General features: G+C 42.5%; 1 protein-coding gene across 1 annotated transcript in view; it reads right to left on the bottom strand.

Annotated features, from left to right (window-relative positions):
• Window positions 1–12,649: 12,649 nt before the first annotated feature.
• LOC135919861 (asparagine synthetase domain-containing protein 1) overlaps window positions 12,650–18,718 on the bottom strand; it is a 45,529-nt gene continuing 39,460 nt past the window's right edge. The window contains exons 13-15 of the mRNA XM_065453842.1: window positions 16,647–16,826; window positions 15,769–15,818; window positions 12,650–12,790 (exon numbers count right to left, since the gene is read on the bottom strand). Coding sequence (XP_065309914.1) covers window position 12,790; window positions 15,769–15,818; window positions 16,647–16,826 — 231 coding nt within the window. The 3' untranslated portion in view covers window positions 12,650–12,789. The remainder of the gene's footprint in view (window positions 12,791–15,768; window positions 15,819–16,646; window positions 16,827–18,718) is intronic.

Below are 18,718 nucleotides of genomic sequence, written 5' to 3'. Positions count from 1 at the left end.
GGAAGTGATTCATGCGAAGAAGCAGCACTTCCAAGAGAAATTATATTTGGTGGTTGAGATTGTATTTTCATGGGCTATAGGCTTACCGTTTTTCCATTTTTGGTGAGAAAAATTATTTCTGCTCATTCGTTTATTTCTCGCGCAAAACGTCTTCAGCGCATGCGTGGGAAGTGATTTATGCGAAGAAGCAGCACTTCCAAAAGAAAATGTATTCGGTGGCTGAGATGATATTTTCATGGGCTATAGGCTTACCGTTTTTCCATTTTTTGTGAGAAAAATTATTTCTGCCCATTCGTTTATTTCTCGCGCAAAACGTCGTCAGCGCATGCGTGGGAAGTGATTTATGCGAAGAAGCAGCACTTCCAACAGAAATTATATTCGGTGGCCGAGATGATATTTTCATGGGCTATAGGCTTACCGTTTTTCCATTTTTGGTGAGAAAAATTCTTTCTGCACATTCGTTTATTTCTCGCGCAAAACGTCGTCAGCGCATGCGTGGGAAGTGATTTATGCGAAGAAGCAGCACTTCCAACAGAAATTATGTTCCGTGGCTGAGATGATATTTTCATGGGCTACCGTTTTTCCATATTTTGTGAGAAATATATTTCTGCCCATTCGTTTATTTCTCGCGCAAATCGCCGTCAGCGCATGCGGGGGAAGTGATTTATGCGAAGAAGCAGCACTTCCAACAGAAATTATATTCGGTGGCCGAGATGATATTTTCATGGGTTATAGGCTTACCGTTTTTCCATTTTTGGTGAGAAAAATTATTTCTGCTCTTTAGTTTATTTCTCGCGTAAAACGTCATGAGCGCATGCGTGGGAAGTAATGAATGCGAAGAAGCAGCACTTCCAACAGAAATTATGTTCCGTGGCAGAGATGATATTTTCATGGGCCGTTTTTCCATTTTTTTGAGAAAAATTATTTCTGCCCATTCGTTTATTTCTCGCGCAAATCGTCGTCAGCGCATGCGTGGGAAGTGATTTATGCGAAGAAGCAGCACTTCCAACAGAAATTATATTCGGTGGCCGAGATGATATTTTCATGGGCTATAGGCTTACCGTTTTTCCATTTTTGGTGGGAAAAATTCTTTCTGCTCATTCGTTTATTTCTCGTGCAAAACGACATCAGCGCATGCGTGGGAAGTGATTTATGCGAAGAATCAGCACTTCCAACAGAAATTATGTTCCGTGGCTGAGATGATATTTTCATGGGCTACCGTTTTTCCATATATTGTGAGAAATATATTTCTGCCCATTCGTTTATTTCTCGCGCAAATCGCCGTCAGCGCATGCGTGGGAAGTGATTTATGCGAAGAAGCAGCACTTCCAACAAAAATTATGTTCCGTGGCAGAGATGATATTTTCATGGGCTATAGGCTTACCGTTTTTCAATTTTTTGTGAGAAAAATTATTTCTGCCCATTCGTTTATTTCTCGCGCAAATCGTCGTCAGCGCATGCGTGGGAAGTGATTTATGCGAAGAAGCAGCGCTTCCAACAAAAATTATGTTCCGTGGCTTAGATGATATTTTCATGGGCTATAGGCTTACCGTTTTTCCATTTTTTTGAGAAAAATTATTTCTGCCCATTCGTTTATTTCTCGCACAAATCGTCGTCAGCGCATTCGTGGGAAGTGATTCATGCGAAGAAGCAGCACTTCCAAGAGAAATTATATTTGGTGGCTGAGATTGTATTTTCATGGGCTATAGGCTCACCGTTTTTCCATTTTTGGTGAGAAAAATTATTTCTGCTCATTCGTGTATTTCTCGCGCAAAACGTCGTCAGCGCATGCGTGGGAAGTGATTTATGCGAAGAAGCAGCACTTCCAACAGAAATTATGTTCCGTGGCTGAGATGATATTTTCATGGGCTATAGGCTTACCGTTTTTCCATTTTTTGTGAGAAAAATTATTTCTGCCCATGCGTTTATTTCTCGCGCAAATCGTCGTCAGCGCATGCGTGGGAAGTGATTCATGCGAAGAAGCAGCACTTCCAAGAGAAATTATATTTGGTGGCTGAGATGATATTTTCATGGGCTATAGGCTTACCGTTTTCCATTTTTTTTGAGAAAAATTATTTCTGCCCATTCGTTTATTGCTCGCGCAAATCGTCGTCAGCGCATGCGTGGGAAGTGATTCATGCGAAGAAGCAGCACTTCCAAGAGAAATTATATTTGGTGGCTGAGATTATATTTTCATGGGCTATAGGCTTACCGTTTTTCCATTTTTATTTTAGAAAAATTATTTCTGCCCATTCGTTTATTTCTCGCGCAAATCGTCGTCAGCGCATGCGTGGGAAGTGATTCATGCGAAGAAGCAGCACTTCCAAGAGAAATTATATTTGGTGGTTGAGATTGTATTTTCATGGGCTATAGGCTTACCGTTTTTCCATTTTTGGTGAGAAAAATTATTTCTGCTCATTCGTTTATTTCTCGCGCAAAACGTCTTCAGCGCATGCGTGGGAAGTGATTTATGCGAAGAAGCAGCACTTCCAACAGAAATTATATTCGGTGGCCGAGATGATATTTTCATGGGCTATAGGCTTTCCGTTTTTCCATTTTTGGTGAGAAAAATTATTTCTGCTCTTTAGTTTATTTCTCGCGTAAAACGTCGTGAGCGCATGCGTGGGAAGTAATGAATGCGAAGAAGCAGCACTTCCAACAGAAATTATGTTCCGTGGCAGAGATGATATTTTCATGGGCTATAGGCTTACCGTTTTTCCATTTTTTTGAGAAAAATTATTTCTGCCCATTCGTTTATTTCTCGCGCAAGTCGTCGTCAGCGCATGCGTGGGAAGTGATTTATGCGAAGAAGCAGCACTTCCAACAGAAATTATATTCGGTGGCCGAGATGATATTTTCATGGGGTATAGGCTTACCGTTTTTCCATTTTTGGTGGGAAAAATTCTTTCTGCTCATTCGTTTATTTCTCGTGCAAAACGACATCAGCGCATGCGTGGGAAGTGATTTATGTGAAGAAGCAGCACTTCCAACAGAAATTATGATCCGTGGGTGAGATGATATTTTAATGGGCTATATAGGCTTACCGTTTTTCCATTTTTGGTGAGAAAAATTCTTTCTGCACATTCGTTTATTTCTCGCGCAAAACGTCGTCAGCGCATGCGTGGGAAGTGATTTATGCGAAGAAGCAGCACTTCCAACAGAAATTATGTTCCGTGGCTGAGATGATATTTTCATGGGCTACCGTTTTTCCATATTTTGTGAGAAATATATTTCTGCCCATTCGTTTATTTCTCGCGCAAATCGCCGTCAGTGCATGCGTGGGAAGTGATTTATGCGAAGAAGCAGCACTTCCAACAGAAATTATGTTCGGTGGCTGAGATGATATTTTCATGAGCTATAGGCTTACGGTTTTTCCATTTTTTGAGAAAAATTGTTTCTGCCCATTCGTTTATTTCTCGCGCAAATTGTCGTCAGCGCATGCGTGGGAAGTGATTTATGCGAAGAAGCAGCACTTCCAACAGAAATTATGTTCCGTGGCTGAGATGATATTTCCATTGGCTATAGGCTTACCGTTTTTCCATTTGTGGTGGGAAAAATTCTTTCTGCTCATTCGTTTATTTCTCGCGCAAAACGTCATCAGCGCATGCGTGGGAAGTGATTTATGCGAAGAAGCAGCACTTCCAACAAAAATTATGTTCCGTGGCTTAGATGATATTTTCATGGGCTATAGGCTTACCGTTTTTCCATTTTTTGTGCGAAAAATTATTTCTGCCCATTCGTTTATTTCTCGCGCAAATCGTCGTCAGCGCATGCGTGGGAAGTGATTTATGCGAAGAAGCAGCACTTCCAACCGAAATTATATTCCGTGGCAGAGATGATATTTTCATGGGCTATAGGCTTAGCGTTTTCCAATTTTTTGTGAGAAAAATTGTTTCTGCTCATTCGTTTATTTCTCGCGCAAATCGCCGTCAGCGCATGCGTGGGAAGTGATTTATGCGAAGAAGCTGCACTTCCAACAGAAATTATGTTCCGTGGCTGAGATGATATTTTCATGAGCTATAGGCTTACCGTTTTTCCATTTTTGGTGAGAAATATTGTTTCTGCCCATTCGCCTTTTTCTCCCGCAAAACGTCGTTAGCGCATGCGTGGGAAGGTATTTATGCGAAGAAGCAGCACTTCCAACAGAAATTTTATTCCGTGGCAGAGATGATATTTTCATGGGCTATAGGCTTACCGTTTTTCCATTTCTTGTGAGAAAAATTATTTCTGCTCATTCGTTTATTTCTCGCGCAAAACGTCGTCAGCGCATGCGTGGGGAGTGATTTATGCGAAGAAGCAGCACTTCCAACAAAAATTATGTTCCGTGGCAGAGATGATATTTTCATGGGCTATAGGCTTACCGTTTTCCATTTCTTGCGAGAAAAATTCTTTCTGCTCATTCGTTTATTTCTCGTGCAAAACGACATCAGCGCATGCGTGGGAAGTGATTTATGCGAAGAAGCAGCACTTGCAACAGAAATTATGTTCCGTGGCTGAGATGATATTTTCATGGGCTATAGGCTTACCGTTTATCCATATTTTGTGAGAAATATATTTCTGCCCATTCGTTTATTTCTCGCGCAAATCGCCGTCAGCGCATGCGTTGGAAGTGATTTATGCGAAGAAGCAGCACTTCCAACAGAAATTATGTTCCGTGGCAGAGATGATATTTTCATGGGCTATAGGCTTACCGTTTTTCCATATTTTGTGAGAAATATATTTCTGCCCATTCGTTTATTTCTCGCGCAAATCGCCGTCAGCGCATGCGTTGGAAGTAATGTATGCGAAGAAGCAGCACTTCCAACAGAAATTATGTTCCGTGGCAGAGATGATATTTTCATGGGCTATAGGCTTACCGTTTTTCCATTTTTTTGAGAAAAATTATTTCTGCCCATTCGTTTATTTCTCGCACAAATCGTCGTCAGCGCATTCGTGGGAAGTGATTTATGCGAAGAAGCAGCACTTCCAACAGAAATTATGTTCCGTGGCAGAGATGATATTTTCATGGGCTATAGGCTTACCGTTTTTCCATATTTTGTGAGAAATATATTTCTGCCCATTCGTTTATTTCTCGCGCAAATCGCCGTCAACGCATGCGTTGGAAGTAATGTATGCGAAGAAGCAGCACTTCCAACAGAAATTATGTTCCGTGGCAGAGATGATATTTTCATGGGCTATAGGCTTACCGTTTATCCATATTTTGTGAGAAATATATTTCTGCCCATTCGTTTATTTCTCGCGCAAATCGCCGTCAGCGCATGCGTTGGAAGTGATTTATGCGAAGAAGCAGCACTTCCAACAGAAACTATGTTCCGTGGCTGAGATGATATTTTCATGGGCTATAGGCTTACCGTTTTTCCATATTTTGTGAGAAATATATTTCTGCCCATTCGTTTATTTCTCGCGCAAATCGCCGTCAGCGCATGCGTTGGAAGTAATGTATGCGAAGAAGCAGCACTTCCAACAGAAACTATGTTCCGTGGCTGAGATGATATTTTCATGGGCTATAGGCTTACCGTTTTTCCATATTTTGTGAGAAATATATTTCTGCCCATTCGTTTATTTCTCGCGCAAATCGCCGTCAGCGCATGCGTTGGAAGTAATGTATGCGAAGAAGCAGCACTTCCAACAGAAATTATGTTCCGTGGCAGAGATGATATTTTCATGGGCTATAGGCTTACCGTTTTTCCATTTTTTTGAGAAAAATTATTTCTGCCCATTCGTTTATTTCTCGCACAAATCGTCGTCAGCGCATTCGTGGGAAGTGATTCATGCGAAGAAGCAGCACTTCCAAGAGAAATTATATTTGGTGGCTGAGATTGTATTTTCATGGGCTATAGGCTCACCGTTTTTCCATTTTTGGTGAGAAAAATTATTTCTGCTCATTCGTGTATTTCTCGCGCAAAACGTCGTCAGCGCATGCGTGGGAAGTGATTTATGCGAAGAAGCAGCACTTCCAACAGAAATTATGTTCCGTGGCTGAGATGATATTTTCATGGGCTATAGGCTTACCGTTTTTCCATTTTTTGTGAGAAAAATTATTTCTGCCCATGCGTTTATTTCTCGCGCAAATCGTCGTCAGCGCATGCGTGGGAAGTGATTCATGCGAAGAAGCAGCACTTCCAAGAGAAATTATATTTGGTGGCTGAGATGATATTTTCATGGGCTATAGGCTTACCGTTTTCCATTTTTTTTGAGAAAAATTATTTCTGCCCATTCGTTTATTGCTCGCGCAAATCGTCGTCAGCGCATGCGTGGGAAGTGATTCATGCGAAGAAGCAGCACTTCCAAGAGAAATTATATTTGGTGGCTGAGATTATATTTTCATGGGCTATAGGCTTACCGTTTTTCCATTTTTATTTTAGAAAAATTATTTCTGCCCATTCGTTTATTTCTCGCGCAAATCGTCGTCAGCGCATGCGTGGGAAGTGATTCATGCGAAGAAGCAGCACTTCCAAGAGAAATTATATTTGGTGGTTGAGATTGTATTTTCATGGGCTATAGGCTTACCGTTTTTCCATTTTTGGTGAGAAAAATTATTTCTGCTCATTCGTTTATTTCTCGCGCAAAACGTCTTCAGCGCATGCGTGGGAAGTGATTTATGCGAAGAAGCAGCACTTCCAAAAGAAAATGTATTCGGTGGCTGAGATGATATTTTCATGGGCTATAGGCTTACCGTTTTTCCATTTTTTGTGAGAAAAATTATTTCTGCCCATTCGTTTATTTCTCGCGCAAAACGTCGTCAGCGCATGCGTGGGAAGTGATTTATGCGAAGAAGCAGCACTTCCAACAGAAATTATATTCGGTGGCCGAGATGATATTTTCATGGGCTATAGGCTTACCGTTTTTCCATTTTTGGTGAGAAAAATTCTTTCTGCACATTCGTTTATTTCTCGCGCAAAACGTCGTCAGCGCATGCGTGGGAAGTGATTTATGCGAAGAAGCAGCACTTCCAACAGAAATTATGTTCCGTGGCTGAGATGATATTTTCATGGGCTACCGTTTTTCCATATTTTGTGAGAAATATATTTCTGCCCATTCGTTTATTTCTCGCGCAAATCGCCGTCAGCGCATGCGGGGGAAGTGATTTATGCGAAGAAGCAGCACTTCCAACAGAAATTATATTCGGTGGCCGAGATGATATTTTCATGGGTTATAGGCTTACCGTTTTTCCATTTTTGGTGAGAAAAATTATTTCTGCTCTTTAGTTTATTTCTCGCGTAAAACGTCATGAGCGCATGCGTGGGAAGTAATGAATGCGAAGAAGCAGCACTTCCAACAGAAATTATGTTCCGTGGCAGAGATGATATTTTCATGGGCCGTTTTTCCATTTTTTTGAGAAAAATTATTTCTGCCCATTCGTTTATTTCTCGCGCAAATCGTCGTCAGCGCATGCGTGGGAAGTGATTTATGCGAAGAAGCAGCACTTCCAACAGAAATTATATTCGGTGGCCGAGATGATATTTTCATGGGCTATAGGCTTACCGTTTTTCCATTTTTGGTGGGAAAAATTCTTTCTGCTCATTCGTTTATTTCTCGTGCAAAACGACATCAGCGCATGCGTGGGAAGTGATTTATGCGAAGAATCAGCACTTCCAACAGAAATTATGTTCCGTGGCTGAGATGATATTTTCATGGGCTACCGTTTTTCCATATATTGTGAGAAATATATTTCTGCCCATTCGTTTATTTCTCGCGCAAATCGCCGTCAGCGCATGCGTGGGAAGTGATTTATGCGAAGAAGCAGCACTTCCAACAAAAATTATGTTCCGTGGCAGAGATGATATTTTCATGGGCTATAGGCTTACCGTTTTTCAATTTTTTGTGAGAAAAATTATTTCTGCCCATTCGTTTATTTCTCGCGCAAATCGTCGTCAGCGCATGCGTGGGAAGTGATTTATGCGAAGAAGCAGCGCTTCCAACAAAAATTATGTTCCGTGGCTTAGATGATATTTTCATGGGCTATAGGCTTACCGTTTTTCCATTTTTTGTGAGAAAAATTATTTCTGCCCATTCGTTTATTTCTCGCGCAAATCGTCGTCACGCATGCGTGGGAAGTGATTTATGCGAAGAAGCAGCACTTCCAACAAAAATTATGTTCCGTGGCAGAGATGATATTTTCATGGGCTATAGGCTTACCGTTTTTCCATTTTTGGTGAGAAAAATTCTTTCTGCCCATTCGCTTGTTTTTCGCGCAAAACATCGTTAGCGCATGCGTGGGAAGTTATTTATGCGATGAAGCAGCACTTCCAACCGAAATTATATTCCGTGGCAGAGATGATATTTTCATGGGCTATAGGCTTAGCGTTTTCCAATTTTTTTGAGAAAAATTGTTTCTGCTCATTCGTTTATTTCTCGCGCAAATCGCCGTCAGCGCATGCGTGGGAAGTGATTTATGCGAAGAAGCAGCACTTCCAACAGAAATTATGTTCCGTGGCTGAGATGATATTTTCATGAGCTATATAGGCTTACCGTTTTTCCATTTTTGGTGAGAAAAATTGTTTCTGCCCATTCGCCTTTTTCTCGCGCAAAACGTCGTTAGCGCATGCGTGGGAAGTTATTTATGCGAAGAAGCAGCACTTTCAACAGAAATTATATTCCGTGGCAGAGATGATATTTTCATGGGCTATAGGCTTACCGTTTTTCCATTTTTGGTGAGAAAAATTCTTTCTGCCCATTCGCTTATTTTTCGCGCAAAACATCGTTAGCGCATGCGTGGGAAGTTATTTATGCGAAGAAGCAGCACTTCCAACAGAAATTATGTTCCGTGGCTGAGATGATATTTTCATGGGCTATAGGCTTACCGTTTTTCCATTTTTTGCGAGAAAAATTGTTTCTGCTTATTCCTTTATTTCTCGCGCAAATCGCCGTCAGCGCATGCGTGGGAAGTGATTTATGCTAAGAAGCAGCACTTCCAACACAAATTATATTCGGTGGCCGAAATGATATTTTCATGGGCTATAGGCTTATCGTTTTTCCATTTTTTGTGAGAAAACTTATTTCTGCCCATTCCTTTATTTCTCGCGCAAATCGTTGTCAGCGCATGCGTGGGAAGTGATTCATGCGAAGAAGCAGCACTTCGAACAAAAATTATGTTCGGTGGCTGGGATATTTTCATGGGCTATAGGCTTACCGTTTTTCCATTTTTGGTGAGAAAAATGCTTTCTGCTCATTAGTTTATTTCTCGCGTAAAACGTCGTCAGCGCATGCGTGGGAAGTAATGTATGCGAAGAAGCAGCACTTCCAAAAGAAATTATGTTCGGTGGCTGAGATGATATTTTCATGGGCTATAGGCTTACCGTTTTTCCATTTTTTGTGAGAAAAATTATTTCTGCCCATGCGTTTATTTCTCGCGCAAATCGTCGTCAGCGCATGCGTGGGAAGTGATTCATGCGAAGAAGCAGCACTTCCAAGAGAAATTATATTTGGTGGCTGAGATGATATTTTCATGGGCTATAGGCTTACCATTTTCCATTTTTTTTAGAAAAATTATTTCTGCCCATTCGTTTATTTCTCGCGCAAATCGTCGTCAGCGCATGCGTGGGAAGTGATTCATGCGAAGAAGCAGCACTTCCAAGAGAAATTATATTTGGTGGCTGAGATTATATTTTCATCTTACAGCTTACCGTTTTTCCATTTTTTTAGAAAAATTATTTCTGCCCATTCGTTTATTTCTCGCGCAAATCGTAGTCAGCGCATGCGTGGGAAGTGATTCATGCGAAGAAGCATCACTTCCAAGAGAAATTATATTTGGTGGCTGAGATGATATTTTCATGTGCTAAGGCTTACCGTTTTTCCATTTTTGGTGAGAAAAATTCTTTCTGCACATTCGTTTATTTCTCGCGCAAAACGTCGTCAGCGCATGCGTGGGAAGTGATTTATGCGAAGAAGCAGCACTCCCAATAGAAATTATGTTCCGTGGCTGAGATGATATTTTCATGGGCTATAGGCTTACCGTTTTTCCATATTTTGTGAGAAATATATTTCTGCCCATTCGTTTATTTCTCGCGCAAATCGCCGTCACCGCATGCGTGGGAAGTGATTTATGCGAAGAAGCAGCACTTCCAACAGAAATTATATTCGGTTGCCGAGATGATATTTTCATGGGCTATAGGCTTACCGTTTTTCCATTTTTGGTGAGAAAAATTCTTTCTGCTCATTCGTTTATTTCTCGTACAAAACGACATCAGCGCATGCGTGGGAAGTGATTTATGCGAAGAAGCAGCACTTCCAACAGAAATTATGTTCCGTGGCTGAGATGATATTTTCATGGGCTATAGGCTTACCGTTTTTCCATTTTTTGTGAGAAAAATTATTTCTGCCCATTCGTTTATTTCTCGCGCAAATCGTCGTCAGCGCATGCGTGGGAAGTGATTTATGCGAAGCAGCAGCACTTCCAACAGAAATTATGTTCCGTGGCTGAGATGATATTTTCATGGGCTATAGGCTTACCGTTTTTCCATTTTTTGTGAGAAAAATAATTTCTGCCCATTCGTTTATTTCTCGCGCAAATCGTCGTCAGCGCATGCGTGGGAAGTGATTCATGCGAAGAAGCAGCACTTCCAAGAGAAATTATATTTGGTGGCTGAGATTATATTTTCATGGGCTTTTGGCTTACCGTTTTTCCATTTTTGGTGAGAAAAATTCTTTCTGCACATTCGTTTATTTCTCGCGCAAAACGTCGTCAGCGCATGCGTGGGAAGTGATTTATGCGAAGAAGCAGCACTTCCAACAAAAGTTATGTTTCGTGGCTGAGATGATATTTTCATGGGCTATAGGCTTACCGTTTTTCCATTTTTGGTGAGAAAAAATGCTTTCTGCTCATTCGTTTATTTCTCGCGCAAAACGTCGTCAGCGCATGCGTGGGAAGTGATTTATGCGAAGAAGCAGCCCTTCCAACAGAAGTTATCTTCCGTGCCTGAGATGATATTTTCATGGGCTTACGGCTTTTCAATTTTTGCGAGACAAATAATCTTGCGCATTCGTTTATTTATCGCCTAAATCTTCGTTAGCGCATGCGTGGGAAGCGATGTATGCGGAGAAGCAGCAGTTTCGACAGACGGTATTTTCCATGGCTGAGGCGATATTTTCATGGGCTATACGATTACGGTTTTTCCATTTTCTGCGAGAAAATAAATTTCTGCTTACTCGATTATTTATCTCGTAAATCGTTGTCAGCGCATGCGTGGGAAGTTATGTATGCGAAGCAGCAGCAGTTAAACATGTAAACATGTTTGTAACATGTAAACATGAACAAACATTGCTCGATGACAAAGTGTCCGTGAAAACGCTGGAGTTGGGAATCGCGGCACCTGCCGCGAGCCAATTGACCTCCGTGCATATGTCGCTTCAATGAGTACGAAACGTTGAAAGCACAGCGCATACGAATCTACCGGCACTACGTGCAGTCTGCAAACATTGCAGACCGCTTTCAAGACACACGAGCGCGAGCAACGCGTCGCGACGACGTCCGCCAAAGCCTTCTATACAGTGGCGTAGCAACGGGGGGGAGGGGGGGGGGGCCGTGGCGCTGTGGGCCCCGGGTGCAGGGGGCCCGTCGGGGGGGGGGGGGGGGGGTGTCATATACGTCTGAAGACGCCCTTCTTTGCGCCGGCTACACCCTGGGTGGGTGGGAGGTGACAGAAGACCTACGGGCCCCGGGTGCCAGACGACCTAGCTACGCCACTGCTTCTATAGAATACCGCGTCCGCGATTCGCGTGGCCAACGCCGTAGTAGACGCCGCGGTTGTCTCCACTCTGTACGGAGTGGCGGGCGAGGACGGCATCGAGGCACTGAGCGCATGCGAGGGAAGTGATGTCTGCGAAGAAGCAGCAGTTTCGAGAGAAGTTATTTTCGTTGGTATTTCCGTGCACATGTCGCTTCAATGAGTACGAAACGTTGAAAGCACAGCGCATACGATTCTACCGGCACTACGCGGTCTGCAAACATTGCAGATAGCTTTCAAGACACACGAGCGCCAGAGCAGCCGCCGGAGAAAACGCCCCTCCTACATCGCCTGACCCCCCTGCCTCGCATGCGACGAGATGCCACGCATCCAGGCCACGTTGTTTGCTCGGACACGCGAGATTGAACGCGTTCGCCGGCTCACTCTCACCTGTCTTCACTCATACGGAAGCTCACGGTGTCGCCGATGGCAGAAATGCGCCTGGAGTGTCCATATAATTGCTATCGCAATAAGAATATAAAAATACAATTAATGACCTGGCACGGGATCAACAAATACCCCTGAGCAATTTGCACAATAAGAAGCTGTCTTATAACATTACTTACTTCCAGGAGGCTATGGCATTCTTACAAGTACTGTGACTTTTGCTTTCAAATGTTGCACATACACAAATGAAGTCAGCCCATGCTTGTGCAGACAACCAAAGAATAAGTAATTATATTTATTAATTATTAAATTCATTATTGTATGTTTTTGTTGAGGTACTACACAGAAATGTTAAAATGAAAGCTGAGTTTTAATCTCAGCATTTGTATAGCTAACCTACAGAGTGGCTTTGCCACTTTATTGACGCTGTGTGCTTCGCTGTTTTAAATCCCTCCCAACTACTCTCACACTCATGACAGAAAATTTCTGTGAAGTCTTGAGAAATTAAGCTGACAGAACAGATAACAACAACAAAGTCACCGTGACAATAATATTTATAATTTACAGCAGCAGATCCTCCTCAACATCAGTCAATGCTGAGGACTCAGATCTGCCAGATATCACAGTAGGTGCCCGCATTGAATTCCACATCTTAGTTGCAGTGTCCGGTAGGTGCTCTGCACAAAGACAAGACACAAAAGCAGCTCGGTATGAATAGATGGTCTTATTTAAAGTGAACCTGCTACCGTTGGTTCATTTCACTAGACAAAATTCTATGATTGATAGTCATGAGTACACTTGGCACTTTCTATAACGAACATGGAACCGAAGTATTATTAACCAAGCGAATCTAAAGTGTGGTTGACATCGCCTTAATTCAGGGAGTATTCTGCTGCTCTAACAAAATTGGAAATGCAAGATCTGAGACTATATTGGCCACACCGAAGCCAATTTAGTTTGCTCGCGGCTCGAAATACGTAATCTGGCAGCGGAAATGTAAATTCGGATGGCGAAATTGTTGTACACGCAGCAAGAGCAAGTTGAAACAGCACATTCTAGATGCGCATGCTATTTCTGGCTTGGCTTCGCTCGCCCACAGCCAGCAAGCCAATGTGCCAATCTCATGTTCTCACACCGACTGCATGGCCATGTATACGTGACGGTGACAAGCTCGTTCATAATTCAGTGTTGTTCATTTGCCACGTGTCAGCAGAGCAAGCCATCAACAGGCTATCAAAATTGACAAGAAAGCTTTTGCTGGCCCATCAGGTAATCCCACTTGCATTTCTTTGACGTATATACGAGGTGTCCCAGTTAACTTGGACTATGATTTAAAAAGAATTCAGGAGCTCTAGAGAAATTGTACCGACTGCATAGTAGCGGCAGTCGTGTGTACTTACAGCCAGTATTTCTTCCATCACAAAGTATTAATTAATTGCTTTTAATTAGTGAACTTTTAAATTATTGTTTGAATTTCAAACATATCAATTACAAAGTTGTAGGGCACCTCAAACAACCTCCGAATCAAGCATTTATTACGTGCTGAAAAGTGCCTGGTTGTGTTTTCCAAGAAAAAAAAGCCCACGAAATATGAAACAGATGTGCGCTTGCAAGCCCCTATTCAAGCGCCTTCAGGCAACCTTTGAAAATTATACGGTTTGAAAGATATACGGCTTGAGATAAAAGCTTGTCGAACCACGCTCGAGACTGACTACTACTATGCGCAGGAGAACCATCATGTTGAAACAAGATGTTCCGAAGGTGCGCAAGCGGAATGTTGCAATAGACCTCGTTCACGGGGCCCTTGAGGATGTCGATGATGTAACGTTGCATCGGTAGTGTGTTGTCAAAAAAGATGGGTTCAATGAACATGTTGCCATCAAAAATACGACACCACACATTAAACGACCACTGGTATTGGTGTCATGTTTGTGCCAGCCAATGCAGATTCCTATCAGTCCAGTAGTATGTGTTGTGAAGATTAACTTGTGTCTTTCTGGAGAAATTAGCCTCATCCGTCCAAAGACCTGTCTGACCTGTCTACAGAACAAGGAGTGTGCACAAAATTACAGACCCAAGTGTGCTGTCACGGTTTCGCGGCTTCGAAATCCCTCCTCGCTCCCTCCCCCACGGCTCCGCTACGCTTATCAATGCGTCACCAGCGTGTTCTCATGAGCGATCATCACATAGCGTGATGACTTGTATTGAGCTGCCACCGCTAGTAAAGCTGTGTATCTGTGGCTATTCGCTTGGGAGCACTTGAGTAGCAGCGTGCGAGCATGTATCTATTTCGTATTTTGGATGTTTCGCGTGCTTTTTCTCAGAAAAACCAACAAGGCAAAGGTGAGCACGAAACAAATGCTTGATTCGGAGGTTATTTGAGGTGCCCTACAACTTTGTAATTGATATGTTTACGATTCAAGCAACAATGAAAAGTTCACTAATTAAAAGCAATTAATTAATTATAACTTCGTGATGAAACAAAGTACTCACTGTAAGTACACACAGCTGCCGCTACTATGCAGTCGGTATGATTTCTCTAGAGCTCTTGGTTTCTTTTTTTAAATCTTGGTCCAAGTGAACTGGGACAACCGGTATACCTGATAGCAATTTTTTTTCTTTTTTGAAGATACGAATGTGCATGCTTATAGCACATGTAGGATATAACAAAGGTATTTTTGAGTCAAATGTGACTTTGTCATAAAGAGGTTAAACTGTATTGCTGTGAAGTCTACAGAAGAGCAGAAATTAGGTGCTTATGCGTGTTGAGAATTTTGTGGGAGATATGTTCGAACAACAGTGACAACAGCAAAAATTATTCATCCCGTATCTGACTGCAGGTGTGTGCATAAGAAGCCTCTCATTGCATGATTATCATATATGGTGGTTATCGCAGCCATCCCATCCTTTTCCTGCATGCTAAGAACTTCCTCCTTATTTCCCCATCACCACCATTCTCGCTACTCTTTACTGTTACATTAACTTACGCGCAAATTTACTAATTGGAAGGCTAATCATTGAAATTTACTAAATTAGTGAACTTGCTGGTAATCATTACACAGTTTCCCATGTCGACTGTTGTTGCCACCTTTCACCAACAAAAAGTCTTAAATCCCTTATTTTGGTTGTCACTGAAACAATTGGCACATATTGAACAGAAGAGCAAAGACACAAAGAGTCATTGTCCCACACTTCTCCAAATAATTGCTATTAAACTCTCTTAAAATCTGCCAAGTATGAATGACCAAGTCTCAATACTGTTATCTTAAGAAAAAAATTGCATTTTTTTAGACAGAATGTTAAAAAAACAGAAAAGTGCATGAAATATGTTAAATGTAACCCGTGCAAGTGTAAAGGCTGGCTACATGTGGCACGAAGAAAGGAAATTTCTTTTTCATCAAGGTCATGAGGCAAAAGTTCAGTGAACTGACACCAACACTGATACCAGCGAAATGAAGCCATCAGAATGGCTTGGCTGCTAGCCAAAGTCTGGCCAAGCAAAAATGATAATGTTATCTTGAATCCCTTATCTTTAAATGATCAGAGACAGTCGTCACAAAGACACGTGGCATACATGCATTCAGCTCGAACCTCGGGGATTTTTTGCGCACCACAAAAATTGCAGCAGCCAAAAAGTGATTGGAAAAATGCATACCATGCTTTCCAGTAAGCTCGCTCGCTCTCGGGAACAGATCCTAAATCGATCTGATAGGGTTCAAAGAGAAAGACAAAACAGCACTTACAAGACGGACAGGTGAGTTCACTTCTATTAAATTAACTTGCAAGTCCCATTGCCTCGGTGTGTGCACATCTGGGATTACTTTTACTAAATTGGTACAGCTTACAATTGCAAACACAAAAGCCAGCGCTGCAGCAATAAAGTACTAGCTTAAAATAATGTGTTTGAAGTACAATATTTTGTTGCTACTGCTAGCACTTTACGATTGTTATTAGTGCTGGAGGAATATTTAGACAAACTGAGCGCGGGTACTCAAAGCAACAACACAGGTTGTGCGCGTTAGCTAGTTTTGTGGTGTGGCCTGTTGTGATAGGTATGAGAATCCATAACAGTCAGCACTGCAAAATGACTCCAGGCCTTTGTTGCCATGGTTACAATGACCCCCGCATTCAAGAACGTTCCTCCACTTGACACTCCACCTAGACTCAAGAAAGTGTACACCAGTGCCATCCCTTGACAGGAGTAGTCACTGCGCTTTTAGATGATCCACAGCAATTCTTGAGAAGTGTGGTGTCTTCTTTGGTCAAAGCGTGATGCTGTGCTCAACTCGGTGGAGTGGCTATCTAACCACGCCTTAGAGATAACTTCTGTAACAGGTACGAATTTTTACTCCTACTGTCACCTTAAAGGCAGAACTTAATGTAAATTATCTTGGGAAGCAACTGACATACGCCAAAGGACATTACATATCTAAAATCGATGCAAAAGGAAACTCAACAGGAATGTAAAGTTTCACTAGTATTGGTATGACAAAGAAGAAAAGAAAAGAAAATGCCGGTGACCCACTAACTTACATCCATGAGTTTCTTGCAGATGTCTCCACCTTTGGCACGGTCCTCTTCGGCGTGCACAACACGCGAGCCAAACTGCATGGCCCGTTTAGGTCGACAGGCAGCCTCGTTGAGGCCCAGGCTTGCTGCCAGCGTTCGGAGTAGCATTTTGTCTCCGATCCCTCGGGGCAGGTGGGGGTTCACCTGCAATGCGTCAATGCATAATCAGCTCGGCCACAGAAGTTTCCTACAATAAACTCCTAGAGAAAGCTCGGGTGCCACAAAGGCTAGAGAGAGACTTCTCTCTCAGTGCTTGCATCTGCAATGAAAATATAGTATGTCGTACATAAAAGAAGGATGCAGGCACGCGTAGTGCAATTCCATGTAGTACGTCTCGTATTTGTCCCGAAATAAAATGCATTAATCACGTGGACGGCGTCGGAGAAACTAGTGGAGTGGCGTGTTTCTTCGGTGATTGGCGGTCACAGCACAACTCATCGCGCTTGTGACTGAAACATGGATCACTACACACTGCAGGCATAAAGGTGCACAAATGATACCTCATCTGACGTAAATCGTGTCGAAAAGTTATAAAATATGAAGTCGTTATTTTATAGCGACTGTTGCAGATCAAAAACAATCGCACTGTGAAATGTGTGGAGTGAGACATCTATGACTGTACTACTTGCAAGCATGGCGGCTCTGCCCGCATTGGCTTATGCACTGGATTTCCATAAACTTCGTCCTTCTGGCTTCAAACGCTTTGTTACTTTTGAATACAGATCCTTTTCAACAAAATCTTGCTATACGTGCAACAATTTTCACTGATTAAGCATGCGCATGGAGAGAAAAAATAGCTTAGCAGAACTTGTTCTGGAACTAGTTGGCTATGTCTTAAAGGAGTAACCGTAGCAAAATATGATGGCTTGGAAATACAGAAAGATTAAATGTAACAAGTAAAGTCACAAGAACGTGTGAAACCATAAGCACAAAGATAACACAAATGTAGTGGCTGTTGCATTGTGCTGCTGAGCGCAAGGCCTCGGGCTCGGTGGCATTCTGATGGAGATAGAATGCAAAAGTACTCGTGTACTAATGCTAGATTTAGATGCACATAAACGTACCCCAGGTGGCTGAAGTTATTTTGAAGTCCCCCACTACAGCATCCTTTATAGTCCACTGTGCAGTTTTGGGACATTACATTCCACAATTTGACGCAGAACATTTCAGCAAAGTAGAGCCCACATTTAGCCAGGGCTGAACAGCACGGCTGGCATATTCTACAACTGAGTTGACATTGTCAGCAAAAACATGCAGAAGCGGTGGGCTACTTTGCAACCTAACACAATTAGACAGATGATGCTTAGAAAAGCTGGCCTGACAGGCTTAAACTGAATGGCAGATAGAGAGGCCAGCTGCCACTAAATGGCGTTTATTGCGGAAAAGCACTGCAAAATGCAATGGGCGAGTGTACACGTGGCCAACTGCTACGACAGACTTCTGTTGAAGTGAGCAGTTTTGGGATATTTCATAAGAACAATATACAAGGTGTTCCAGCTATCGTGGACCAAGATTAAAAAGGCCCCGAACCGCATCGTTTAGAAAACACCAAAACGCCTTTGAATGAGTATCGTACTTCTCGGGAACATATTACTGAAAGAATTTTCCAAAAAGACTTAGTAGGAGCACAGATACTTAGAGCGTGGTGTTTACCTTTCCCATTTACGCTCAATGTATTTACCACCACGGTATTTACGCTACACAGCAGATGCAGCTATGTGTGTCGTGAGGCATGGCAGACATAACGTACGTGTTGTCTGGGTTTAAGTTCCGCATAGTTCGGCGCTTGAGTGTTCCGGATTAGTTGAAATTAGCGAGCGCTGATGGCTATGACACCTCAATAAGCAGTGTGTCCAAAGTTTAATTCCTGTGTGGGCGGGCGCAGCTGAGTGCGAGCTGATCGTAGTCGGCTCACACTTCTTGACTGATATTAACTACTGGCCAATAGCAGCCGTGTACGGGAATCTGCTATGTGACGAAATATGGCAGCCCCAAAAAAGGGCGATGAGAAGGCTTCTGTTGAAAAAAAGAGCATT

Source organism: Dermacentor albipictus, chromosome 9, assembly GCF_038994185.2.
Source record: "Dermacentor albipictus isolate Rhodes 1998 colony chromosome 9, USDA_Dalb.pri_finalv2, whole genome shotgun sequence".
NCBI classification, from domain to species: Eukaryota; Metazoa; Arthropoda; class Arachnida; order Ixodida; family Ixodidae; genus Dermacentor; species Dermacentor albipictus.
The sequence above is the reverse complement of the archived record's forward strand: the minus strand, read 5'-3'. Positions and strand labels throughout refer to the sequence as shown.